Source organism: Tiliqua scincoides, chromosome 2, assembly GCF_035046505.1.
Source record: "Tiliqua scincoides isolate rTilSci1 chromosome 2, rTilSci1.hap2, whole genome shotgun sequence".
Classification (NCBI taxonomy): Eukaryota; Metazoa; Chordata; class Lepidosauria; order Squamata; family Scincidae; genus Tiliqua; species Tiliqua scincoides.
Genome location: NC_089822.1, coordinates 253974076 through 253999361, shown reverse-complemented (window position 1 = coordinate 253999361; position 25286 = coordinate 253974076). Strand labels below are relative to the sequence as shown.

Below are 25286 nucleotides of genomic sequence, written 5' to 3'. Positions count from 1 at the left end.
TCCCCCACTTTATTCTCAAAACAACCCTGTGAGGTAGCTTGGTGAGAAAGGGTGAGCATCCCAAAGTCACCCATTGAGCTTCGCAGCAGGATTTGAATCTGGGTCTTCCTACTACTAACTATGGAAAGAGTTTATTAACATCAGGCTAAAATGTTTAGAAATTATTTTTATCCATTAAACATCTCATATACACAAATCACCACATACAGCAAAAACTAAAAAAATAATTTGCATAAAAATATATACAGAGGGACTTGGATCAGTATGCAAAAATATACAGATCAGATTTAATTAAAAGGGATCAGTGAGAGGGCAGGGTTCAAGCAACAGGAACAAACAGGAGGTGAAGTAGAGACCTGTGACCAGATTTCTCAAATTGTTTTTAATTATTATAAAGCGGGGAGGGGCAGTGGTTTAATTCTTTCCCTGATTGAAATCAACATCACCACCCCAAAGTTGCTATTAACCAGTGAGAAACAAGGCAGAGATGTCTATTCAGAGGAAAAGCCACAGGGGAAAGTGTTCAGTGTTGCTCTCTCAGTTCTGCTGTCCCTCTGGCTGCTTTGAAGTAAAGAAAAAGAGGACATTGGATCACAGATCTTTCAAGCAAGTGTAGTTTAGCCCTAAAAAGGCTGTCTGTTAGAAAAGAAGTATACCGTATGATCTGGTGAAAATTGTTCAAGTGTTTAATTTTTTAATACAATTAGACCTCAGTTTCTGCAGGGGATCTGCTCCTGGACTACCCTCCTGCAGATACTGAAACCTGCAGATAATGGAATTCAAAGCCCAACAGACGTGACCGGAACTGTGTTCCAATCACTTCTGGAGGTGTGAATACAACCCGGTCATATCTGGGAGGTACAGGTCCGCCCTCCTGACCCACGTTGAGTCAAATCCGTGGGTCCTGAACCCGCGGATAATGAGGATAAACCTCATTGATCATACATAATCAAATTTGTTTGTACTTATTTTTATCAGACCAACTTGATTAAACTGGATGTAACAGTGGCTGAAGTGCATTAGTGATAGCCTAGCCCCATTTCTGTTCTCCAGGTAGAGTTTTGAAATCCATGGAGAACTTTCTTCATTCCAGGCAGCAGATGGCTGCACCTTCATGTTTTTATTTATGTGCCACTCAGCTTAGGTGTATGCTGGGAAGTGAACTCCTACTAGCCCCCTGAGACGCCAGCAGAAGCTGGCCCAAAGCCAAGTCAGCCACCATGCTCAGAGGCCCAGACAAAGTGATGCAACAGACAGTGTGCAGATGAGTGGAAGCAAGTAAACTTATAGGAGTGTATGTGGAAGGGGAAAGGGCTTAAGAGTGCCACAGATAAGCAGGAACTTCAGGGTACAAATCAGGGACAGGCAGTTAAAAAGATACAGGGCACAGACAGAAAACAAGCAGCAAGAGGTGTGACCAGCAAGGAAGTGCTATTAGTACTAAGATTAGGGGTTTGGGTCACAGTGCTGGCCCTCCTGAGAGTGGCCTCAGCTCAGTAGTTTTATGCAAGCATCTCAGTGCCACTCCTCACCATCTCCAAGACTCACAGGAAGCAGGACTCAGAAGGAAAACTTTTGCCAGATGGCACAGACCATATAGACTTGAGGGAACTGAGGTCTGGTTCCATAAAAGGCAGCTTCTTTTGCTCATATGCCATGTGTGCAGTGCATGAAGAGCAAAGGCACAGGGTCTGTAGCCAGTTCTGCTGTAAAGACCAGTCCTGAGTGTGGCTTAGATCAGGTAGAACAACACAGTCTTAAACTTCCTGCTTGCTTCCTATCTAAGAATTCCAGTGCAATACTAATCATCTCCACATAATCCGTCTCCTTTGCTCCCCAACTTGTCCAGAGTGCAGGAGGTGCATGTCTACTGTGCACCGCCCTTTCCCCCTCCAGTCCATCATGTATTCCACAATAAGGTGAAATACCAAAGCCTTCCACTAGAGGTCTGCACCTACAATAAGAACTTTTCCATACATTGAAATGTGCTGCTCCTATGAAGCCTTACTGTCTTAGCCAATGGGTCGCCATGAAAACTGTCAACACACTCCACCAGGATGTGGTTGTAGTAGTAACAGCAGCCGCCACCACCTTCTTGAGAACATCAGTGGGCGTTGTCTCCTTGCCAACATCAGCGAACGTTGCCACCTTGCGAACATCAGCAGGCGTTGTCACCTTGTGAGAAACAGCAGGTGCCGCCGCCACTTGGCACCAATACTTCTCTCCAAGTAGGTTGGTAACCTCCAGCTTGGCCTTCTGGGAACAACAGTCTGAGGTGTAACTGAGCAACTCTGCCAGTCCATCAGCTTGGTGCGGGACCACAGCACCCCCCTCCTCCTGCACTGTGCGAACGCCAGCTTCATCCCAGATTTGCCAGGTAGCCCTCCAGTGTTGAGCGTGACAAGGGGATGGTGGTGGGCCGCAGAAGCCATCCACCAGAGTGACATTGCAGAGTGGGGGCGAAGTTTTCTGCACCTGGTGGGTAATAAGATCACAAAAGAACAGAGCCAACCATAAGGGTTGCACAGGGTAGAAAAAAGACCAGCAAGGTTCTCTATGGTCCATCTATGCTTTCTTCTGAAAACTGCTTCATGACTGATTGATTACATTGCAAGCATCGTCATCAATGCAAAATTTAAGCATTGTATAGCACTTCATGTATATTGTCATGTTACTTTACAGATAGTTGTAAGAATAGCAAGAATATTAGGCCCATTTTGCAGATGGGGGAGGCTGAGAGGGAACTGGTTGCCTAACCTCATAGTTCACCAAAGTTCCTGGAAGACGTGAGATTCAAACTGGGGACTTTCCAAGCTGTAGCTCCAGCTCATAAATACTATGTTACGTCACCACCAGTGTTTCTGCTGTACTTGCTTTAAATATATATATATACGTAGTGTCATAGCTAGACAGGATGCAAAGCACTGTTTTGGAGAGAGCCTCACCTCAGGCCCCTCCCCCTCCCCTTCAGAGCCATTCCAGGCAGTGGGAGCAAAATGGAGGCAAATGGATCAATTTTAATGTATGCTGTACAGCAATATTTTTTATAGATAGGCAAATGTGGATCATGGTCCACAAAAACGCTGTGAACAGCAGCCACAGGATGAAGCTTTCTGCTATCTTGCTCATCAATGCCATAATCACTGAGCTCAGAAGTCTTGCAGGAACAGTCTGGTCATGCAGCCAACCTGAATCCCAGTGACTGGGGTGATAAAGCACCAAATTAGTCTGTGGAATTCAATGCTACAAGATGCTACATCTAGATTGGCTGGCTTTAAAGGGGGATTGGAAAGAGCTATAGAGAACAGGGCTATGAATGGCTACTAATTGTGTTGCTATGCACTAACTCCAGACTGAATAGCAACATACCTCATTGGCAGGAGCAGGGAAGCAATGTTGGAAGAGGAGGACGCCTTTCTTTCCTGCCTGTGAGCCTATCAAAGGCAGCTGGTGGCTGAACATGGGAAAGAGCAGTTGTGGACCTCCCATTAGGTTCTAGAGGGGCAAATGCCCTGGGTGTGAGCCTGTAGGACCCCGCCGAAGCCTCTCTGAGGCTCCTGACAGAGTCAGGCGCCATCACAGACCTTTGCCCCAGGGTTTGGGGTTGGAGAGGTCCGCTACTGGGAAAGAGGATGCTGGACTAGATTGGTCTGATCCAGCAGGGCTACTCCTATGCTCTTAAGGACTTCACTGCTGCACAAGATGATGAGCACCAGGTCAGATGACTTTTAAGCCAAACAGACTATTTCATGGAAGTAGATCTAGCCACCCTCATTTTCTAGAATAGCCAACAGTGGAGCCTCCATATTCAGTGGCAGTATGCCAGATACTGTGAGGACAGGCAGCAGGGAATGGCTATCACCATTATGTTCTGACTGTAAGTTTTGCATAGGATTCTAGTTCATCACTTTTGGAACTGACGTCTAGGATAAGATGGACCTGTTGGCTAGATTCAGCAATGCAGTTTTTAAGTCTATAGGAGGGAATCCGCAGGTTGTATGGGGGAGGGGGGGAGAGAGACAAATTTCATTTCCCAAGACTCACTTGAGTTAGAGGCATCACTAATAGTTGGATATGGGCAAAGTTAGGTTCCCCAACGGGGTGAAGAAGGCTGGCCTGCAAGGTGATGGTGATGACAGAGCCAGGAGCAGCAGTGTCAGGTACAGGCAGGGAGATCTGCCCTGTTGCTGTTTGATTAATTCCCAACTGTAGCCTGCAGAGAATGAGAAAGGACATGAGAGACAGACATCAAAGAACTGCCTAATGACCTCACAGGTGAGCAGCACATAGCCTGGTGCTGATGCACACAGCCTCTGAAAGCTATTAAAGGCCATTCTAGAATCCTCCAAATCCAAGCCTGATACCACTCAAGTCCAAATCAAACCTGCCTCTGCTGCTATCACAGGCCTATATTTGTATGCATGCCAATTTTTCATTAGTCAAGGCTTCATAGACTTGTAGCTGGCCCATCCATGAGGCCACCTGAGATTGCAAGAGTCTGAGGGAGCAGCAGATTCAGGATGCCTTCCACCCTGAGTCTGCCACCACCACCTCCCCACAACCCGCGGCAAATGCAAGCCGCAACAATCTGCCTCTTGCTTGTTCCTTTAACATGCTCCTCAAACATGACCATGAAACCCAGAAGTGCAGGACTTCCCATTTCATTTGCAGAAGCAGCTCAAGTTTGCACACTAGATGCACACTGGAGGGCAGGGAACTCCATTTCATGGGGTCACTACTGAGAAGGCCCAGGCCACTTCCAACCAGGCTTGAAAAGGTTTAAGGGAGAATTACCTGGTGCTGGAGATGTGAATTGGGACCTGAGGGATGCTGCTCACTTTCAGACCATAGTGCTTGGATGAGCCGGGATTCGTCAGCTTCCAGGTGATGGCAACAGACTTCCCTGGGAACACAGGAGTGTCTCTGCTCAGCTGGAACAAACCAGGGCATTAATTTCAGAACCTGGGATAGTGCCAGAGTTCTTGAGGTGTGAACCCCTACAAAGTACAAGAGCAGGAGGAAGGGAATACAAAGCACTGAGTCTGAGAACTTGCTCCCACTGCCTTCTCCTTCGCATTGCCAGCTCACCTCCAGCAGGGATCCCACAGTGGTGGCAACTTGAGAAGCCGCTCTCTCCACCTTCTGGCCCTCACCATCCACAGCCTGAAGCACTACAGAAAAGTTGCTGTGGGTCAACAGCTCCTGGGGAAGCTCAGCCACAAACAGATTCTTTCCACGGGCTTCTTCTTGAAGGGTCAGCACCCCAAGGCTGCCTGTCCTACTCTCCAGGTTCACTGCCTGCAGTTGAACTGAGCCCGACTTTGATTGGTTCAAGCCCGTTGCCATAACCACCAGGTATGTAGGCAAGCCTGTTTGAAACAAGTCAGAACCTAAATTGGACTCTGCATCCAATGCCCAACTGTTCCCAGTTATACATAGGAGCTCAAGACATCTTGGGGAGGGATAGGTTATCTCTTGAAACCAATGCAAATATGCTGGAAATGGCCCTGGAAATGGCAACCAGCAGCAGAGTCTGTGAGCAAGCAGGTTACGAAAAGAAGGCTGTCCGGTTATGGTATTACATGAAACAAGTTGAGGACAGTTTTACATATATTAGCTGAACCCCAAAATATATAGGACAGTTAAAGAAACCCCAGTGGCCTAACACAGCTTTGCAACAACACTGCCTCGCTAAGGGAAAAGATCACATGCATACCTTCCGTTGGGTGACTATCCATCATAAATAGCCCTGGGTGGGGTCCATCAACTGGGACAGCAAAGTAATAGAGGAAGTCAAAGGTGCTCTGACCTGTGAACATGGAAGTTTAAAATTTTTGAAGTTTTAAAAGAGATGCTCTCCCATGGCCAATAATGAATCAGATTGCTCAAGGCCACCGGGGTGCCAAGAGGCCAGTCCATGATTGCTTCTGCAATCATAGGGGAGCTAATCTTGAACAGGGAATCAAGCCCATACCTACTTCCAGTGGCATAGCTAATGATCATGTACCCTAGTGCCAAGCTCAAAATGATGCCCTGGATGTGATGTCTCTGGAAGTGTGTGAGAGCTTGTGCAGAGACACATGTTCATGTGCAAGCACCCACTCACCAACTTATACATTGGCAGAGCACTGTTACATCTTTGGGGTTAGTGCCTTCAAATCTGAAGCTTCCTGCTTGTTGCTTCTGCCCCTCTATTTCCTTCCTGCCCAATAGGGACACAGTGTCACTAACAAGCTCTTTAGTCAGTTCGTTCCTGTTATGGGGCAGGGGCTTTAAGAACATAAGAGTTCCACTGGATCAGGCCAAAGGCCCATCTAGTCCAGCTTCCTGTATCTCACAGTGGCCCACCAAATGCCCCAGGGAGCACACAAGACAACAGATACAACCTGCATCCTGGTGCCCTCCCTTGCATCTGGCAGTCTGAGGTAGCCTACCTCTAAAACCAGGAGCTTTCATCTACCATGGTTAGTAACCCGTGATGAACTTTTCCTCCAGAAACTTGTCCAATTCCCTCTTAAAGGCATCTAGGCAAGATGTCATCACTACTTCCTGTGGCAAAGAGTTCCACAGACTAATAACACGCTGGGTAAAGAAATATTTTCTTTTGTCTGTCCTAACTCCCAACACTCAATTTTAGTGGATATCTCCTGGTTCTGGTGTTATGTGAGAGGGAAAAAAGCATCTCTCTATAGAGCGTCTCTTTAATTGCTGATTTCCAGAGCAATTCCTTATTAATTGTTGCAGCTCAGGGAACACAGAATTAAAAACACAACCAGGCATAGAATTGCTTTGGAAAGTAATAATTAAAGCACACACTCCCAATAGGCAACAGGAGCTGACTGACCAGGGGCCAATTCAGTACTTCTTCAACTGTGGAAACCACAGGGAAGGACTGTTAAGATTGGCTTTTGCTGATGAGTACAAACTTCTAGTACAACTTTGACCGTAAGGACAAGTGCTACCAAATATTATAATGCAATACTAAGTCTCGTGTGCGACTGCTGTTAAAGTTCTGCTTCCAGCCAACTGAAGAACAGCAATGCTCTTCCAACTGCTTTAAAAGCCCTGGGATGGAAGCAACCCACTAGAAACTATTTTCCCATGAAGACTGTGCTTCACAGCTATTCCAGGGCTGAAGCAATCATGGGTAGGATTCATTCATCCAATAGCCCAAGACCAACCCCAGATACGAGACTAGGACTGAGCCCATCGCAGTTCAGGCTCACAAAAGATTCATGCAAGTGCAATCATATAAAGACCATGTAGGAAAATGGGATAACAATATTATGGTCACATGGAACCAGTGACTCGGTTTCACCCCTTTCTCACCCTGGATGTGCACAGAGTAGTGGCCTTTGGACCTAAGTGTCAACGTCCATTCTCCAGCAAGGACAGGTGAAGGAAGAAACACTCTGTAGATGCCTCCAATGGACTGAATCTTTGCTAAGGTAACATGAGCAGATGTGGAAGTGTGGAATGTACCTGCAGAGAGGGTAACAGGAAGAACATCATAACTGTTTAAAACAAGAGCTGGGTTAATCATTAAGCTACATGAGCCAGACATGCCAATTCTCTCACTTCTAGTGGGAGACAATGGGCCAACCTAGTGCAACCCTCATTCTGCACCTACAGCACATGTGACAGATTCCAATGAAGCATTTTCTCAAAATAGGAAGAAATTCCACAACCTTTTCGGGACCTTATTTAAGAAAAAACCTCAGTGAAAAGGATACACCATTTTGCCCCTCTTAGTCCTTAATTGACCTGGAACAATGTCAGATTCTTCACTGAACAGTGGCCCACTATAGATGCAACAGTGGCCCACTGTCTGGGCTGCCTGCCTGGGACTGCAAAAACACAGGCATTATCATGCATGTGACAGACCCCAGCAGCTGGTTAGTATTTGTAGTCAGTCTGGTTGGATCACAAGTTGAAGGGGCTTGTAACAGCAGCATAGCTGCACCTTTTTTAAAAACACCCCTACTCCTGAGGGCCTTAGAAAGGCACTTTTGGCAAAACTGGCTTTCTAATGGCCTTCTGAGGCTTTTCAAGGCTTGGGGAGCGCATGCACAACCTTCCTGGGCCTCAGAAAGACAACCCCAGGTGTGGCACCGAGGGCAACTGACGCCCCCACCCCCGCTTAGTTACGCCACTGGTTTATAAAATTACCCAAATAAATATGCAAGGAGTGTTCTGAGCACATAGCAAAAGTGCCATATTAAATATTCTCTGGTGGTGCTATGCCTCATCTTGAAACACTCCCCAAGAACTGGATGCAGACAGCATAAAGAGCCTTTAACCTTTCTTTTCAGTTACCTCTGATAGGTCCCCCTCACACTGGGAAAGGAAATATTAGATAACCGTGGGACATTCTTTCCCAATATTTTATTTAACCTATTTGTATCCTGCCCTCCAAATAAAATTGCATTTCTTCTAATCAGAAATGCTACATTCACCCAAAGTACCAATAGCAACTGGGAGTAACAAAAGACCTTACCACCAGCAGCACCTGCATATTGGAGAAGCGGGCAGAACTGAAATGGTGGGAGAGCTGGCAAGTTTCTCTCCCTGGACTACTGCCCTCATCCCATGATATTAGGGGAGAGCTCAGGCAATACTGTGTGATATAATACCAGAACACCCTTTGCTTTGTGATATGTCGGCAGGTAGAATTAACCATGCACCTTGCTTTTCTAGCCTTGACAGGTATCCAAAGGATAAAACAAAATGTTTAAACACCAAAATATGAAGTCAATTCACTTAAAGGAGCAGGCAGAGGCAACAGAGAATTGAAAAGAAGAACCACAGGCTTACCAACCTTCAGGATCCTTTATGTCAAAGCTCTGAACAGCACCTTGGATGGTTACAACCACTTTATTGACCAAGCTGTCAATCCAGAACTTATGAACGTCCTGCTCTGATGCTTGCTTCTTTGTCCTTCGCTGAGGCCCCGGAAGGCTGAAGATGCTCCCTTTCTGGTGGCGGAAGAGGGTCACCTGGAAAAAGATTCCCCAACACCAGTCAGAATTCATTTGGGGGGGGGGGATGTGAAGGTGTGTGCAATCTGAAGTAGGAAAATTACTGGAGCCCTTCCCCCCCCCCCAAATTACAAATCTTTATAGGGGGTCTTTGAATTTTAAAATAAGCTTAAAATAAGTATCATCACAGAATAGGATTTGAACTGCTTTTATTAAAGAAATGCCCAATTATCTAGAGCAGTGATTTTCAACCTTTTCCATCTCGCAGCCTCACTGACAAGGCACTAAAACGGTCAAGGCACACCATCAGCTTTTTGACAATTGACAAGGCACACTGTGCTGTCTATGGGGGCTCACACCCCCAATGGTCCTATTGATAAATGACCCTCTCCCAAATTCCTGTGGCACACCTGGAGACCATTTGCGGCACACCAGTGTGCCACGGCACAGTGGTTGAAAATGGCTGATCTAGAAGTTTCAGTCTTCTTTTTCATAAGATGAATTACCAGCCACATTGTGCTGCTTTCTCCTAAATTGTTATATCAGGGAAATATTAGAGGAGCTGTTCAGTAAAAGGGGCAAACATTAATGTTTTCTCCTATCAGCAGCTAAATGCATTTTTATGAGGTGCCAGCAATCAGGCACTTACAGTCAGAAATCACAGAGGGATGGGGAAAATGAAAAGGAATAGGGATCTAAGCTTAGCAGAACAACAGACAGGGAACATAAAGAAGAAATGATGGATAAAGGAACAAGTGAATGGAGGATGGGGCCATAACTCAGTGGCAAAGCACCAGTAACTTTAAAGTATATGATTTAGTGCTTATGGAGACAGTGAAAGTGTAGCTAGGATGAGGAAAGGGGTAATCAAAGTGAACTAGGCATTCAACTAGTTCCACCTCCCCAATCTTGCTCAGCTGACCAATCAAATATTATGTCTCTCAAAAGCAGAAAGATAAAGAGAGCACACACATGCACAAGACTTTTAAAAGTGTTGTTTACCGTAGATATGGTGGATTCACCAATAATCTCGGCAACCCGCCTGATGTTTTCATTGTCTGTAAATATGATTTGACCACCTGAGCTGTAAGCTAGGCTTACATAGAGGTTAAATCGGTCTGGAGCCAGCATTTCCCGTTTGACCCGGGTCTTGGATGGGTCTTCTGTGATTAGAAATGTCACCTGAAGCAAGGAGGAAGAGAGACACATTGTATTCCTTGGGGGATTAAAGTACTGAGACACTGTCAACCCAATCCTATTCTGAATTGGGCTGTTGGAGGGGAAGGATTTATGACAGCGGAAGAGAACTCCGCTGTCGTGAATGGCAGCTGACGAAGCACTCAGGTGGTGGCCATTTTGGGAGCACTGCCACAAGAGACAGCCATATTCCTTGTCCATCGTTGGACCCCACTGCGGTTGGAGCATATAAGGTGGGATGGGAAGGGGGGAGGAAGAGGAGTGTGGGGAGGCTGCAGGAGGGGCTACTCCAGTGATGATGGTGCATGCTGGATCCTACCCCTCTGTCAGCAGCTGCCCGTCTCCTCTTTCTCTTCAGACTTCTACCAGCTAAAGAGCTGAAAAGACCCATTGGACCCATGAGTCCAAGGAGAACCAATGTGGAGTGGGAGGCTTACAGAGGGGTAAGGAGATTTAAATTCCCTCTGAAGCTTCCCAGTCCATCCTGTCCTATCCTCCCTGCTGGATATAGTGCACTCCTTTTTAGTGCAGTTGCATGGGGGGGGGGGAACTGGGCTTTGTATTGTATATTTTCCATCAAATTTACTACACAGATGAAAATCAAACATTTTGCATAAATTCAATTGTTAGCCATCTTGAGTCTTCAAAGCAAAGCAAGACATAAATCCTTTAAAAAATAAAGAAATAAAAACCGATACGCATTTTTGAAATCCAAGTCTTGTCAAAATGGCCTGGCCAACCTTGCATTTGCGTTCCTGGATGAGGGCTTCCACGCTGTTCTTGAGATGAGCATCTTTCGCCGATGCATCAGTAAAGACAAAGATTTCAGAATACGGGGGTGAGTTCTGAAGGGCAAGCTGGAGGAAAGGTTGAGGAAAATGGAGATTCATATTATTAAGGTTCAAATACAGCTTTTCAACAACAGCAAAAATTTGCAGAGTGGTTTATAAAGCAGAATAAATGAAAGAAAAATAATTGTTCCCAATCCCAAAAGGACTTGCACTCTAAAATGAAAAAAACCAGCAAACAAGCACTGGAAAAGATGCTAAGCTGGAATGAATACAGTTGCTCTTCCTTGCTAAACATTAGGGAACCACCACTTAAAATGTGCCTCTTTACCCAGCTAGCAGGGGTACCACTCTAGCCAGCACAGCATCTAGCTCCCAGGTAATGAAGACAACCAAAGCAAACTAGACTCTCCCTTTTGTAGGTTCAAATGCATCCCAAATGCACAGTTAGCCCCATCTCTGTGCATCTGTAGTGAAAAATAGTGGTCAAAAATTAAACCAACAGGATTAATAAAACATTTTTTTAAAGTTTATTGCTGTTTCAAGAACACAACAAAACCACAAAGTTGGACAGGGATAACTGGTAAGATCATTTCACACAGCAAAGAGATTACAAAATGTTACAGTTTACAGAAATGGAAACACTGAAGTAAAGTTTGCAAAGAACATTCTGGAAGAAACATTTCTCACATCATGGGTGCTGAAACCTACAGATTACGCAGATATCAAAAGGGCCACACAGATACTACCTGCAGCGCAGAGAGACACATTTCTGGCTCATCCCCACCACCCAAAGGGCTGATGGTGTTGAGGATTCTCTGGAATTCTGTGGGATCGCTGGTCTTATGGACTGGACCAAATTCTGGAGCGATGTAAAAGAGACAGCAACTTCAGATTCATACACACCATAAATACCATCTCAGCTGAATGCATTAATCCCCTCAACTAAACAGCATGACATCTGAAGCCTCAGGATGAAAGTTTCTCCTCTAGTGTTAAATTTGCAACTGCAACAGGTCAGAGTCATCAAGTGATGGACATGTAATTGGGAGCCGGCCTCAAGCAACAGCAAAGAAAGAGTAAGACTTCAAGCATCGCACTAAAAAGGGATGGCTGCTTTCCTGCCTAGGTTCCCATGACCAGGTCTGGATCAAGGATTTCTGGTTCTGAGGTGGTGTGCCAGGTGCTGCCCTCCACCCCTGGTGATGTACCAGACCCTGTCCCTTGAACACTCTAGCCCAGCACTCTATTCTCCCTTACACTTCCTTTTTGCACCCCTCTTCCTTTTCCAATTCAGGGAAGGGAAGTGGGTGGAAGGAAGTTGGCACCCCTCAGCAATCTGCTGCCTGAGGCAACCTCTTCAGTTGGCCATGTGTTAGCTCTGCCCATGACCCTCTCTCTGACTGATGAAGATCACAAGGTGATTGGACAGATCAAGAGTCACCATGATATGGAGGATACTCCACAGGTGGGTGAATGGCATCCATCCCTTCAGGGCTCAGAACTGAAGGTAAAGGGCTGGTATGGACAGTAGCATTGGCCACCTTGCAATCAGAAGCATCTTGCTCCCTTGATAGTTTAGCCTTGTCTGTTTGAGAACTTAATCCTTCCTGGCCTCATTTAAACTTCCAGATCTTGGTATTTTCTTCCTCAACAGAATTTCTATGCGCCAACCTGAAAACCCACTTTCAAGCAATACAGCACACCAATCATTTAATCTGAATTGCCTCTCCTGCCACCAGGGTATGCCCACACCAAAGGACACAGTCAGGGACACTGCTTCTGCCCCTCAAATGAGTGTCTGTGGGTGAAGAACTGATTCTGATCCAGCAATATCTAGCAATATTAAGATATTAATATTAATATCTGATCCAGCAATATTAAGAACAGAAGGGGGTGTTGGTAACTCTCCCAAATAAACCCCATACTATTTAAGACACTTTCCATACTGAAATTATGCCCACATCAACCCATTCCCACCTCACCAGGGTCATGGAAGGGCACAAGGAGGTAGAATGCTGGTTCTTGAATGGTGCCGCGACGTTGGTGGATGATCTCCCATGCCTGGACCTTGGCAGCATTGATTTCTTCTCCCATGCTTCCTGTGGTGTCTACAACAAAGCTCAGGCCTGTGGCTGGACTGACATCTAGTAATCTAGGAATAAAACAGAAGGAATCAAAACTTAGTCATTATCTCCATAGCCTCTTGAGTAGATGTTGGTCCTCCTTCCTAAATTCCAAAATTTAGATATTTATTTACATCTTCCTAGATTTTCATTTCTGCAGTTTGTGCCAACTTTCTGTGAAAGTTGAGTCCTGGGCAAACATTATGAATACTACATACAGGAATGATGGCAGAGGCAGTGAGAGCATGCCACAAACCTTACCCCCATGCCAACACATCCCCAAAGTTCCACCTCTCACCACCCAGTGGGGCAGGGAGATACATTGCTCCGGGTACCATACCTTCAGGTGGTGCCAACCCACACCTTGAAGGCAGACCCTTCAGAGAGGTGAAAATGGGGCTTTCTGAGGTTTGGGGAGGCCGTGCACAGTTTCACAGGCCTTCTGAAGCCCAGAGAGGCCGTGGGGATAGAGTGTTAAAAATTTTTGTTCCCCCAAGTGCACAATGCTTTATGTCTGAAACACTACTGTAGCTACAATGCCGGATGCCTTAGCTACAACACTGTCACCATTCAGAAGCACAGCAGTGGGGTGAGAGATATCAAAGGAGAATATCAAAGGAGTCAGTTTAGCCACATGAAACCAATCTTGGGTTGCCAGGCTTCTCTTTCAACCAGATCAGAAAAGTCCTGGCACCTAGGACGGAAATCCCTACCTATAACTGAAATGTGAGGGCACAACACAGTTAGTCATCACACCATTAACCTGGGGTGGGGGAAGGTTAGGAAGGAGCGACACAGCCAGGAATGATGAAAAAGGAGGATTATGGTCATGATCTTCCAGCTGTTACCTCATAAACTGCTTGTTCCCGATTTCCCGCCACAGCTTCTCCAAGAAGTGTGTTGAGGCCTCTCGGGCCAGCGTGACTGCCTCGCTATGCAAATAGTGGTGAGGCGAGAAGTATACGGAGGAACTGTCTTTATTGATGCCACCACGAGGCTCCTTGTGACGGCTCTCATCAAACTTCCCACCATGACTGCACTTTCCTGGGAGATGAGAAAATAGCAAACAGAGAGGAAAAAAATAGATTCCACCTCTGCTCCATTAACTACCCGCTGGAGTACTTCATTCCATGAAATCTAGAGTATGTTGGGAGATTGCCTCCTAGGGGAAAAAAAATACTCTGCCACATTCAAGGAGCCAGGCACTCTAAGTTAGGGTATGAGGACAGCATTTGGTCAATTGACCTGTTCAGGAAAAGCATATGGTACAGTCCCTCCTTGGACTGCAACACTTCAATCATGCAACTCCCTACTTACATTCTGAATACTGCCACTGGGACAAAATTCCCTCTGCATGGAAACCTCCAGCACCAGGCTAGCCTTCTCCCCAACATGCTAGTTTCCAATTTCTCTTAAAAGTAGGAAAACAAGAAACATACATTCCCACTCAAACTGAGTTTCCAGCGTAATACATACTATTCTGGAATGGTTCAGACCAGGAGAGCTGTACCATGTGCTTAGATTCACACTGAATTCAAAGGCGAACTGAGATGTTTAAGGAAGTTCTGGCTCAGATTCTTAACCGGCTATGCTGCATTGAGGTCTAGCATTTTGTTCCATCTCTAGGTGCTTCTGTTCTCTCTCTCCCTATGAGGGCTAAAGCTGAAGCCCACATACCTCAGGAGAACAGCAAACAGCTCCTAAGTGGAACACAGCATTAGACCTTGTAGAACAGCAATTTGCAGAGCAGGAAGAGTCACAGAGCAGATCAGCTCCCTCATTAATTATCGATGGCAGAGCAGTGCAAGGCTCTTTCTTTCAGAGGTCTATATTATAGGACAGTGCTTCCCAAACTCTTACAAGGGAGTTATAAGGGAGCACTGTAAGTGGTTGTGGAGGAAGGCAGCAATGTAAGCCCCAGATTGCACTGCTGCTGGGGACGGGAGGTGGGTTTTCTACTTTCCTGCAGCCAGAGCTACAATCCTGTGGGGTATGGGAACTCTGCAGGGCTCCCTGTGCCTGCAAAAGTGTTAAAAAAAAGGAAAAAGGGCACTTCTGGTTTTTGTGATGAAATGAGAAGTGCCCCCCCCTTTACACTTTTGCAGGCACAGGGTGCCCTGCACCCCCCAGGACTGCAGTGCTGGTTGCAAATAAGTAGAAAACCCCCCTCCCATCCCTGGCAGCAGTGTGATCCTGGGGATTGTGTTGCTGCCTTCCCCTCTGGCCCTTAAAGGGGCATTGACCAGTGCTTCCCAGGCTGGTGGGTCACGACTTGACCACTGCTTCCCAGACTGGTGGGAAATAAGAGGACCAATTTTCTACAATCTTACAGACCCAGACAGAAATGCATCTTCCTGGCCCCTTCATTACAGTCCCTTTTACGAAAATTGAAAGTGCAGCATATGCCAAGTGGACACAAAGGGAGGATGTGAAAAGGACAGCATGTGAAGGGATGAGGCAAGTGACCGCTGCTCTTTCTTTCATTTTAATTTTTTACAGCTATGGTGGCAGGTCTGGCATCAGGCGGTGGATGTGGTTCAGCCATCCCTAGTTCAAAGGAAAACTGTCCTGAAGATTGTTCCTATCTGAGGTGCAAAAAAAAAAAGCACTCTCAAGTACTTGAGAGAGGCTTCAGAGAAAGAGAGTACCAAAAAAAAAAAAACTTAACTGGGGTAAAATGGATGCTCACTCTTGTGGATTTTAATGTGAGCTGTCAAAAGGTTTGTGAAGATTACAAATAAGAACAAGCTCATTTGCAACTTAAAGGTAGCAAGCCAGAGCCATGCGCACCTCCCACCTTCCCCTGGCAACAGACACGTACCAGTTGGTTTCTCTGGTTGGGAGCCATAGTAACCAGTGGTCAGACGACCTTTGGCAGCAAGGCCTTTCAAGAGGTTTCCCTCACACGTCAATTCTGCGCAGTCACTGCAAGTCCAGGTGTCAGCTGGGGACACAGAAAAACCCAATAAAGCTGACCTGAAAGGACCAGCTGACTGGTTGTCAGCCTCAGTCCCTTTCCCCAGTTAATCCCCTCCCACACCTCCCACCCTGTACTGCTATAAGCACTGCAGTGCGCATACAGGAGCGCATTGTCTTGGTCAGGGGCTTTTGGTATCTCTCAAGAATAGGAGGCCCACTTGCAGGCTGAAAGTTACTGAGGTTTATTGTGAGAATCACAGCCAGCCAAGTTAGCAAAGCTGTGTTTCTGTCAGGAGAGAGACGCCAGGGCTCAGGCATGTTTGAAGTACGCTCCCTTTGTCCTGGCAGCTTTACCCCCTGAAGTCCCACAATGTGGGAAGGACAAGATGGCTGGCTTTGCATGCTGATGAGCAGGAGCCCCTTTTGAGTCACTTGGAATCTCACGCCCTTTTGTTCGGGGAAACTCAGCGGTACAGAGCCGTGAATACCGTCTCCTCAGCCCCTTGGAGGGAGGCCAGAATAAAAAAATAAATAAAGTGTCCAGGCAGAGAGCCCTGACTGAAATCACTCTCTGACAGTACCAAGAGCTTCCCATGCCAAAGTAAGCATCTGGGTGGGAAGGAAGGGGGGGAACACACACACACACCCATCCGATACCTGTTGCGATGGACTTGATTTCACGGCCCGGTTGTGCGAGGTCAGGATGGATCTGTCGACGACCCAGTTCAACCCAGTTACTGTGGCTATAGAAATCCTGGGCAGAAAAAGATTATTAGTGGTTATCGGTTTCACTATATACTCTTTTATTGACTATTGCCACTTGCTCCTTTTAGTGATCATTTAGTGATCAATCAAAGCTCTACTTTGATTGTTTTAATGTTTATTGGTGTCTAGTTTGGCTGTTATTGCTCATACATAATGTTAGACGCTTTTGTGGGAAAGCGACTCATCAATATTTGAAGCAAGAACAACAAAAGTTATTTTGAGGAGTGAGTCAGCGAAAGAACAGAAGTCTCATAAAAGCGCAAAGTCAACCAGCAGCGAGGCAAATAACACAACCCTATTTATATCTGTGCCACGTTATGATGTGATAGATCAGGAGTGAGAAAGAGCAGATGTTCAAACAGACAAAAAGATAACGGACTAGCAGCCATGACAATAACCTAGAAAGAGTGAGAAGATGGGGATGATGCTGTAAATGCAACCACCCTGCATATGGAAGGTCCCAAGTTCAATCCCTCACACCTGCACAAAGGACCGAGAAAAAATGCCTGAAATCCTGACGAGCTACTGCCAGTCTATACCACAGCCAGGCGGACAGGAAGACTCAGTATAAAACAGCTTCCTCTGGTGAAAGATCAGGTTTAAACAGAGCTCACGCTCACTAGGATTTAGCCAGAGAATTTGTGTTCAATATCCTTTGATTAAAAGTGCTAGTGCCCCTGATCATGTGCAGTGAGCTATTCCCTCACTGCTGAGGAACTATAGCCAGCACACGCATGTCTGACCTAAAAGCCCCGATTCCAGCAGACAAAGGACTCTGGGAAGATCCAAGAGCATCACTCACTGTGAAAATTAAGTTCAAGCGGGGAGAGAAAAACTTGCCTCTGTCCTATAGGCCCATATATAAAAGTAGAGCGGGTCATGTTTTTTAAAACATTTTTTCTATTTCGCAAAGTTGCATACATGTCACAGAGAAGGCAACTTGCCCAAGGCTGAAATCCTAAAAACATTTCCCAAAGAGTATGGTAAGCCCCACTGAAGTTAGTGGGATTTACTTCTGAGTAAACCTGCACATGATGGCACTGTAAGTGAGCTTCATGTGCAGGGCCAAACTGCATGTTACTGATGAATTTGTGAAGCCAACATCCAGTCACTCCTTCACTGAAAAGCAGCAGGGGACAATTTGAAGGGAAGAAATAGCAATTGGCAGAGGGATGTTTAAACTTTTCCCTGCTTACTAGCAGGGGCATGCAATGGGTGGGGAGGTAGGTGAGGAAGAGCCTCCCCCCCCAGAGTCCTTGGAAAAGCACCGTCGCCATGTGAGGGGTGCACATAAGTGGCATTTTTCGAAGGACTTTGCTGGGGAGGCTGTGCCTCACCTGCTTCCCCACCCACTGCACATCCTTGCCTACCAGTTATGCACACATCGGACTTGAATATGTGACCAAGGCCACTGTCTACTCATGCCTGTTCCATCCCATTACTAAGACTCCTGAGGTAACATTAAAAAACAACAACAATAAAATGATAAACCTTTTGAACTAAATTTCAAAACAAACTCAGGGCCCAATCATATCCCAGTGCCAGTGCAGCTGTGCCAATGGGGCGTGCGTTGCATCCTGTGGTGGGGAGGCAGACATAGAGACCTCCTCAAGGTATGGGAACATTTGTTCGGGGCTGCATTATGGCTGCACCAGTGCTAGATAGGATAGGATAGGGACCTCAGTCAGCAAGAGCAGCAATAAAATCAGACTTGGTTAAACACTGAGAGAGAATGAAAACAGCTTCATCGGTTGCTCAAATGCGGCACCCGCTGGCACCTGATGAACTGAATGAAATGAGTTGGGAGTTAGAATTTCTTTTTGTAGAACTACTTAAAGTTTAGAGCAAATCAATGGTGGACTAAGGGCGAAATTATCAGACAAGAAAAACTGCCAACAGTATTGGTATTCTTTATTCTAGATGTTTTTTAGGCAGCCTGGAGTACTTTACAGCTTGTACTGAGTGAGCTATTTCTTAAAATATTTAGACTTTCTTGAAAACATTTCTTAATCAAAACACACTTGTAATCTCAATATTAAATCAGAATACCGGTCCAGTCAGCTATTTTCTTGTATTCAAGGAACAGCTACAGCTATTCCTGATGTTTTTTTTCTGGCTGGTGCCCAGATTTCTTTGTTCTCTTGCTCAGAGCCAGCCACTTGCCCCTGTTGTCCCTCTTAGAGCTCTGTACACTTAGGTGAGCACCTGCAAGGAATGGAGCAGCTGTCCCAACCTGACCCGGGCAATGCTGTACTGCTCCGAGCGCACAGCTTGGAGGACCTCTTTGCGCGCCTGCAGCAGCCAGGCGTTGGCGGAGTGGATGAGCTCAGAATCGAAGTGGAGCACAGGGTCGTCCCGAGTGGTGTTCAGGAAGTCCATGGCGGCATTCGCATTGGCCACCTGGGCAATGGCTCCACGGAAACGTTTTGCTGAAACTTCCGGGCCATAGAAAGCAGCAAAGATATCATCAGCCAGGAAGGTCCTGTCCTAGGAAAGAGAGACAAAAAGCAGGGAGAACAGAGTCTTGTCTCCTTGGACTGGGAGAAGTGGGAGACTAAGGAAAACTGCTTGGCTGGAGGGTGAGAGTCACCTGGGGAATGGGATAAAAAGGTTTCAACCCAGGGGAGTCACCCCCTTTCTAAAATGGAGCAGTTTAAGAGAAGGTGGGACTATGTTTGTTTGATTGACTGACTTCAAGGTTGCTTTTTACTAAGCTTCAAAGCGGTATCCAGCACAAAAAATACAATTATTAACAGCATATTTCAATACTACCACAGTAAAATCACTGGAGGAAAATTCGAACAGCTCCTAATCCCAGACTCTTGGTGAAACTTGGAAATGGTTTCAACCACCACTGGAAGATCAGGTCCAAGCCTCCTGGAAGGGAGGGCATATCCAAGTCTGGAATCTGGATCTGTGTGCTGTCAGCCACATCTCTGATGGCATCAGCAAGAGAAGCATGGTCCACCTCTTAGAACAGCGATTTTCAACCAGTGTGCCACGGCACATTAGTTGCCGCAAAAGGTTCACAGATGTGCTGCAGCTGTTTGGAGCACAGCTGTTGAAAATTTCTGGAAAACTCTTTCATGTTCTGTGGCTAGCCAGCAGAACATGTGGGAAGAGGATCGTTTATAAGGTTGCTGCAGGAGGAAGTGGCATATAACAGCAGGAGGAAGTGGCATGTTCCTATTTAACTTTTTAAAGCTATTTAAACATTAAAACACAGCTGCCCTTCAAGGATCCATTGTCTCTCACCTTAAAGTTCTCCTCTTCAATGCGCTCCCCCTTGGGATGAGGCAACTCCATGAAAAGACGCAAGGTGACATTGAGAATGGCGTCCTCAGTCATGTCCTGATGGGTGACAGAGCCCCAGGCAACAGCCATGGCGCGAGACCAGAAGTTGGGAAAGAATCCATGGACGCCTTGTGGAGGTAAATACAGCAGCAGCAGCAGCGGCCACAGAGGACTCCAGAAACAGGCCAGGGTATGGTCCATATTGGATACATTTACCTGCACAACAGAAGACATGGAATTTCTGCTTGCCATTGTGTGCTGTCTTTACACAGGAAACTATAAAGGTCTACCAGGCCCCCTTCTAAGACCCTGCATTCCTGTTCCCTTGAACTTCACCAGCATGGTTGCCAACTGCTAGCATGGTAACTCCAGGCATCAGAGCACAGAAGGAACAGCAAGACTGGTGGTCTGTTCCTGGACTGATCCAGTTCACTGCTATGCCCATCTCAGAGCAAGGATAAGGCTGAGTATGAAAAGCTCTGGAGGAGGAAGATGTGGTATTGAAATCTAGAAGGAAAAGGATTGGGGGCTCAGTAAACATACAATTTCTTATGTGGGGCACATTTAAAAATGGCATCCCTCACCTGCAGTTTGAAGTGGTACAGCCCTCTTTATCATCTAATTCCAACAGATGTATAGATCTAGTAACTTTTCTAGACTGAAAGTTTCTTTTGGGCCCCTTCCCAAGGGAGAGGGGGGCAATACAGAGTGGGGGAGGGTAGCAATGGAACAGGCAGAATGGGGATGGGAGGGAGCAAAACAGGGTGGAGGGAGGGTGGCAACAGTTGCAAAAGTCTTTGGAGTTCTGATCTACCAGGCTTCCTGATGCAGAGCTCAGGTCTACCTGCCCAGGTCACATCAGCAGCTAGATACAGAAAAACAAACACACTCCCAAGCCTCTCTATAGAAAATCATAGCAACAAATCAGCATCATTGTATTTAGTCTCACACTAGAATGGAAAGTGTCCTATGTGTACCAAAACCTACATCTTCAGCAGCTGTAGTCCTGCAGCTGTGTCCGTGAGCTCCTATACACTCCTTCATGCCAAGCAGATCCACAAGCCAAAGAGCTACTGTAGCAGGCCAGTTTCCTCTGACACTGTGTTAAGGAGTATTGTGCATTCCTTGGTCTGGTGCATATGGCTTGCGGCAGCAGCCACTGTTGCGCACCTGTGGTAGTGCCCGCAACATCCCAGCGAGGGTAGTGAGTCCAGTTGAGATTGGAAAATATACAGTCCCAGGAAATCTCTGGGCCCCCTTTTTGACACTCAGCCCAGGTACAAATTACCCTGTAACCCCCTCTCATGGGCCCTGACCCCGGAGCAAGGGAACAAATATTCCCTTACCCCAAGGAAGACTTCTGGGTACAATACCTCCCTAGGGGATACAGTACACACCCCATCAGTGCAGCTGCAATGTGATGTGGAGAGGTGTGTAGAATTGGGCTGCCAGAAACATGCCTGGGGCACATATTAATGGCTAAACCATTATCCTTCCTGAGGACTGCCTGACAGACAGTATGTAGCTCAAGTTAAGGCTACAAACCTGTGCAAGCTGGATTCTAGAAGTGGAATATCTTTCTGAGTAAACAGGTCTAGACTAGCATTCTAATAGATCTTGCTGTGAACACCCCCTCCCATTAATTTAGTTAGCTCTGTTATCTACTTTTTGTTGAAAAGTGGTATATAAATACATACTTAAATAATATTGATACTTAATGTAGGATATTTAAACACCATTTTTCAATTTTTAACCAATTAGTTAATTAGTTAACTATTGCAAGCCACTCCACTAAAGGAGTTTAGGATTAAATGAGCTATCTTCAAATCATATGAATAAGTGTCAAGAGAAAGAAACACAATAATGAAGAAATGTAAAGTTGATTTAGTATTTTTATTTTTTATTTTCTGCATAGTCTTAGTGGGGCATGTCTATAGGGGTACAACTCTGGGGGGTGTCATGATGAGCACTTGCACTTAGATATTTACCCTATACCTCTGCTCTCCAGCATGATAAATATGGATCCGAGCCACAGCCTGCAAGATTTGACAGCTAGCATGGCATGTCAGGCACCTCAGGCTGCGAGCTCTCATTACCAGTGTACCCATTTGTCAGTGCTGACACTGCAGGCTGAAGACCTCATCACACACTTCAGTCTATACAACATACTACAAGTACAGAGGTGTGCTGCTAGAGGTACTTATGGAGCACACATCTCCAGGCTATGCAAGCCAAGAGGGCAAACACAACAGAAACTATTTATGGTGTGGCTATTATTCAACAACATCTGCAGTGCCCCCTCCTCTCCAGTTTTTAGTGGTCTCTGCCATTCCCCCCCCCCCAAACACACACAAGCCCTGAAAGTTGACAGTTAGGTCTGTGCAGTTTCTTAGAACTGGGTTGCTGAAGCAGGCAGCTTGGGCTGCAGAGATAACAGTTACTAACACTCCCAAGCAATGTAACACTAATGTGAAAAACGGCAGAGAAACAGAGGGCATATATTGCAGAAAGCCTGCAAATCCAAGTTCATGACCTAGCATGGCCACGTCCCTCCACAGACTGAGAACTGGCAATCACAGAAACACACACATGCACACCTAGGAACATCAAAAGGAGACAGAGTTCTGAAACTTCCATGTTTCAATTCACACAGGGAGCCAACTATGCTGGAGAACAGCAAGACAGAAGCCTGGATTACTACATAATTTCTGGCAAGACAGATACCCTTTGAATTGTGCCCCCCCCCCAGTGTCCAGATGTCAGAACTGCTAAAGAGGATAAAGCACCCCAAAATGTAGGACATCCAAGAAAAATGGAGGATATGAAAAAATAAAAGCTAAAAACACTCATGTATTGATGTCAAGTTGTTAATTTAAACATTCTATTACCTCTTATTAAATTTAAAATTACATTACCTATAATTTATTACATATAATTTATTAGTTACAAGAAGGCTACGCGCTGCCTGTAAGGGCTTGCTCACAGGGAAAAGGAGGACATATAAGTTCTTTTCCAGAACATGAGACTAAAAAAAGGGTCATGTCCTGGAAAAAGGGGACATCTGGTCATCCTGTGCCAGCAATAAATAAATGCCCACCAATAAATGCCCCATCTGCCTGTATGGGCACAGCTAGTCCTGCTAAATTTAGCAACCCTTTCAAACTCATATATTTACTGCTCTCATAAGTGGCTGTTTAATTCATGAACATTATTTCTGTGCTTGTATTTTAAAAACACTTTGGGGAAAAAAATATGAAAATGAGAAGATAAAGAACAAACTGTCTTGCTGGTTCTGATCAAGGTAATCTCGACCAGCATCATTTCCCATGATGCTTTGGGGAGTCTTGCCCTGGGAAACAGCATTGCACAGGGAGGTTCATTTCAGCTAATAGCTGTTGACAGCTCTATCTCCCATCAATTTGTGCAATCCTTTTCTGAAAATCACCAGTGCGCATCTTGTGGCAATGAATTCCAGGATTTAATTACATGTGCAAACAAGTATTTTCTTTTGTTTATCCCGACTCTACTATGCAAGGATTTCATCAAGTAGCCCCACATTCCAGTTCTACAAGAAAGATGGAAAAAAAATATCTCCCATCCCTCTGTCCACTTTGTTAATAATTTCATAGACATTTGATAAGGAACACCACCTTAACACTTGTGAATATGGAGCCAGGGGAGAGCAGCTTTCAGATCCATCCATTCAGATTTTAAAAGCCAATAAGATAACAACAAAAGGAGCAACTGCATGTACTTTTTGTGAGACCAGAACTACACCAGTCTTATCTAGAAAAACCCACAATAGATTGTCCTTATGACCAAGTTCTCGGTTACTGTGCATTTTCTTTTATGATTCTTTTTATTGACACTGCATGGACTATTACAGGCAATTTGCAAGTACAGACTTTATTTAATCTGTACATGACACTCTTTGTTATGACCTGTAGTCATGACACTAAATTACGTATTTTAGATTTTAAAAAGGCATGATCTGGCATACATTCATACAAGCTACACATCTACCTCCAAAGTCAAGGGTACAAGAAGGCTCTCAACTATTTTGTATATACAACACGCTGTCATAAAAGTCACACCCACCTACTCATCACAGCTTTCAACACACAACACAGGAATAGTAACCTACAGTTCACAGTTACATATGATTCCAAAACACACAGTGACAAGCCATGCAGCCCAGACAGCTGTGTTTCACTAGAGGCAGGACTTGCCTGCATTTCACCTGGGAACCTGCTTGGAATGTCAGGGTGAAAAATAACAGTGCCTGTAGCCACGTGCAGAGTGCCTTTCCCAATGCCAACCAAGATCAGAAGCCCCATTTCACCCACAATAAGAGCATAAGCCTTGTCTTGTCTGCTCAGAAGGAAGTTCCATTGTCTTCAGTGGGTCTTACTCTCAGGAAAGTGTGCATTGGATTGCAACCCTTAAGCACTGAGGATGGGGGGAAAAGGAAGGGGGTGCTTTTCCCACGCTTTTTATGAGTGAAGCAGGATGGTTAACATGGAGGAGACAGTCTTTCAATGGGTGGTTGGGTCATGACCCACAAGAAGGTTGCAGCTCCCCCCCTTTAAGGTAGGTCACAGCAGTGGCTCCAACATCACCTGTTTTTATGTGTCGGAAGAGGAGGATGAAGCAGCAGGAAGGGGATCACTACACTTTGGCTGCAATCTATTCACACTTTCCACTGATTATAATGGGACTTACTTCTGAGTAGACATGCACAGGATTGGGCTCTTAGGGAGACGCACGGAGGTGGGGGAAGGCAAATTCTACATGGGAAACTCAACCTGGTAAGTAAGTGGGTCCCACGTTGCAGGTTAAATGGGTCCAAGATCTGAAAGGGCTAAAGACTGCTGGGGTGGGGGGGGAGGTCACGAAACGAGGCAGATCTTCTCCCCAAGGCTCTTCCCCCCTCTGAAGCTCACCCCCCTTCCATTCCTCGGAGGAGATTCCCCATCTCCCGAAGCCCCCGAAGATGCCCTCGGCCAGACCTACCAGGCAGACACTGGCGCCGGGAATGACTCGGGAAGGGTTCACCTTGAGCGTCCCCGAGGTGGGCGAGTGAGGGAGGCACCTCCTCTGCTGCCTTCTGTGTGCCCCGCGGGCTCCGGGGGGGGGGGGGTTGTTGCTGCTCGTGGGCACCGCCCCACTGCCGGAGCGCAGGATCCGCCCGTGTCCTGGTGTATTAATAGCTGGGCACT

The 25286-nt window shown here is 46.0% G+C and overlaps 1 protein-coding gene across 2 annotated transcripts; it reads right to left on the bottom strand.

The window, feature by feature from the left end:
• Positions 1-151: 151 nt before the first annotated feature.
• VWA7 (von Willebrand factor A domain containing 7) lies at positions 152-25286 on the bottom strand. Of its 2 annotated transcripts, XM_066617498.1 has the most exons (17): positions 25081-25286; positions 20029-20283; positions 18979-19260; positions 16666-16762; positions 15911-16033; positions 13938-14133; positions 12949-13118; positions 11713-11825; positions 10916-11032; positions 9981-10160; positions 8819-8996; positions 7330-7482; positions 5717-5809; positions 5089-5369; positions 4795-4931; positions 4045-4213; positions 152-2475 (listed from the first exon to the last, which is right to left on the bottom strand). In XM_066617498.1, the coding sequence occupies exons 2-17, from the start codon at positions 20266-20268 to the stop codon at positions 2005-2007; spliced, it is 3000 nt and encodes a 999-aa protein (XP_066473595.1). In that variant the 5' UTR covers positions 20269-20283; positions 25081-25286; the 3' UTR covers positions 152-2004. The 2 variants fall into 2 exon arrangements, with proteins under 2 accessions (XP_066473595.1, XP_066473596.1); XM_066617499.1 differs by lacking the exon at positions 5717-5809.

Excerpts from the sequence above, each read along its gene's own strand:
- VWA7 (XM_066617498.1), bottom strand. The coding sequence starts at position 20,268 with ATGGACCATACCCTGGCCTGTTTCTGGAGTCCTCTGTGGCCGCTGCTG. Across the intron at positions 11,033-11,712 it reads TGTGTCTCTCTGCGCTGCAG|CTTGCCCTTCAGAACTCACC; the intron begins GTAGTATCTGTG and ends CCTTTCCTCCAG. Across the intron at positions 4,932-5,088 it reads CTGTGGGATCCCTGCTGGAG|CTGAGCAGAGACACTCCTGT; the intron begins GTGAGCTGGCAA and ends GGTTTGTTCCAG.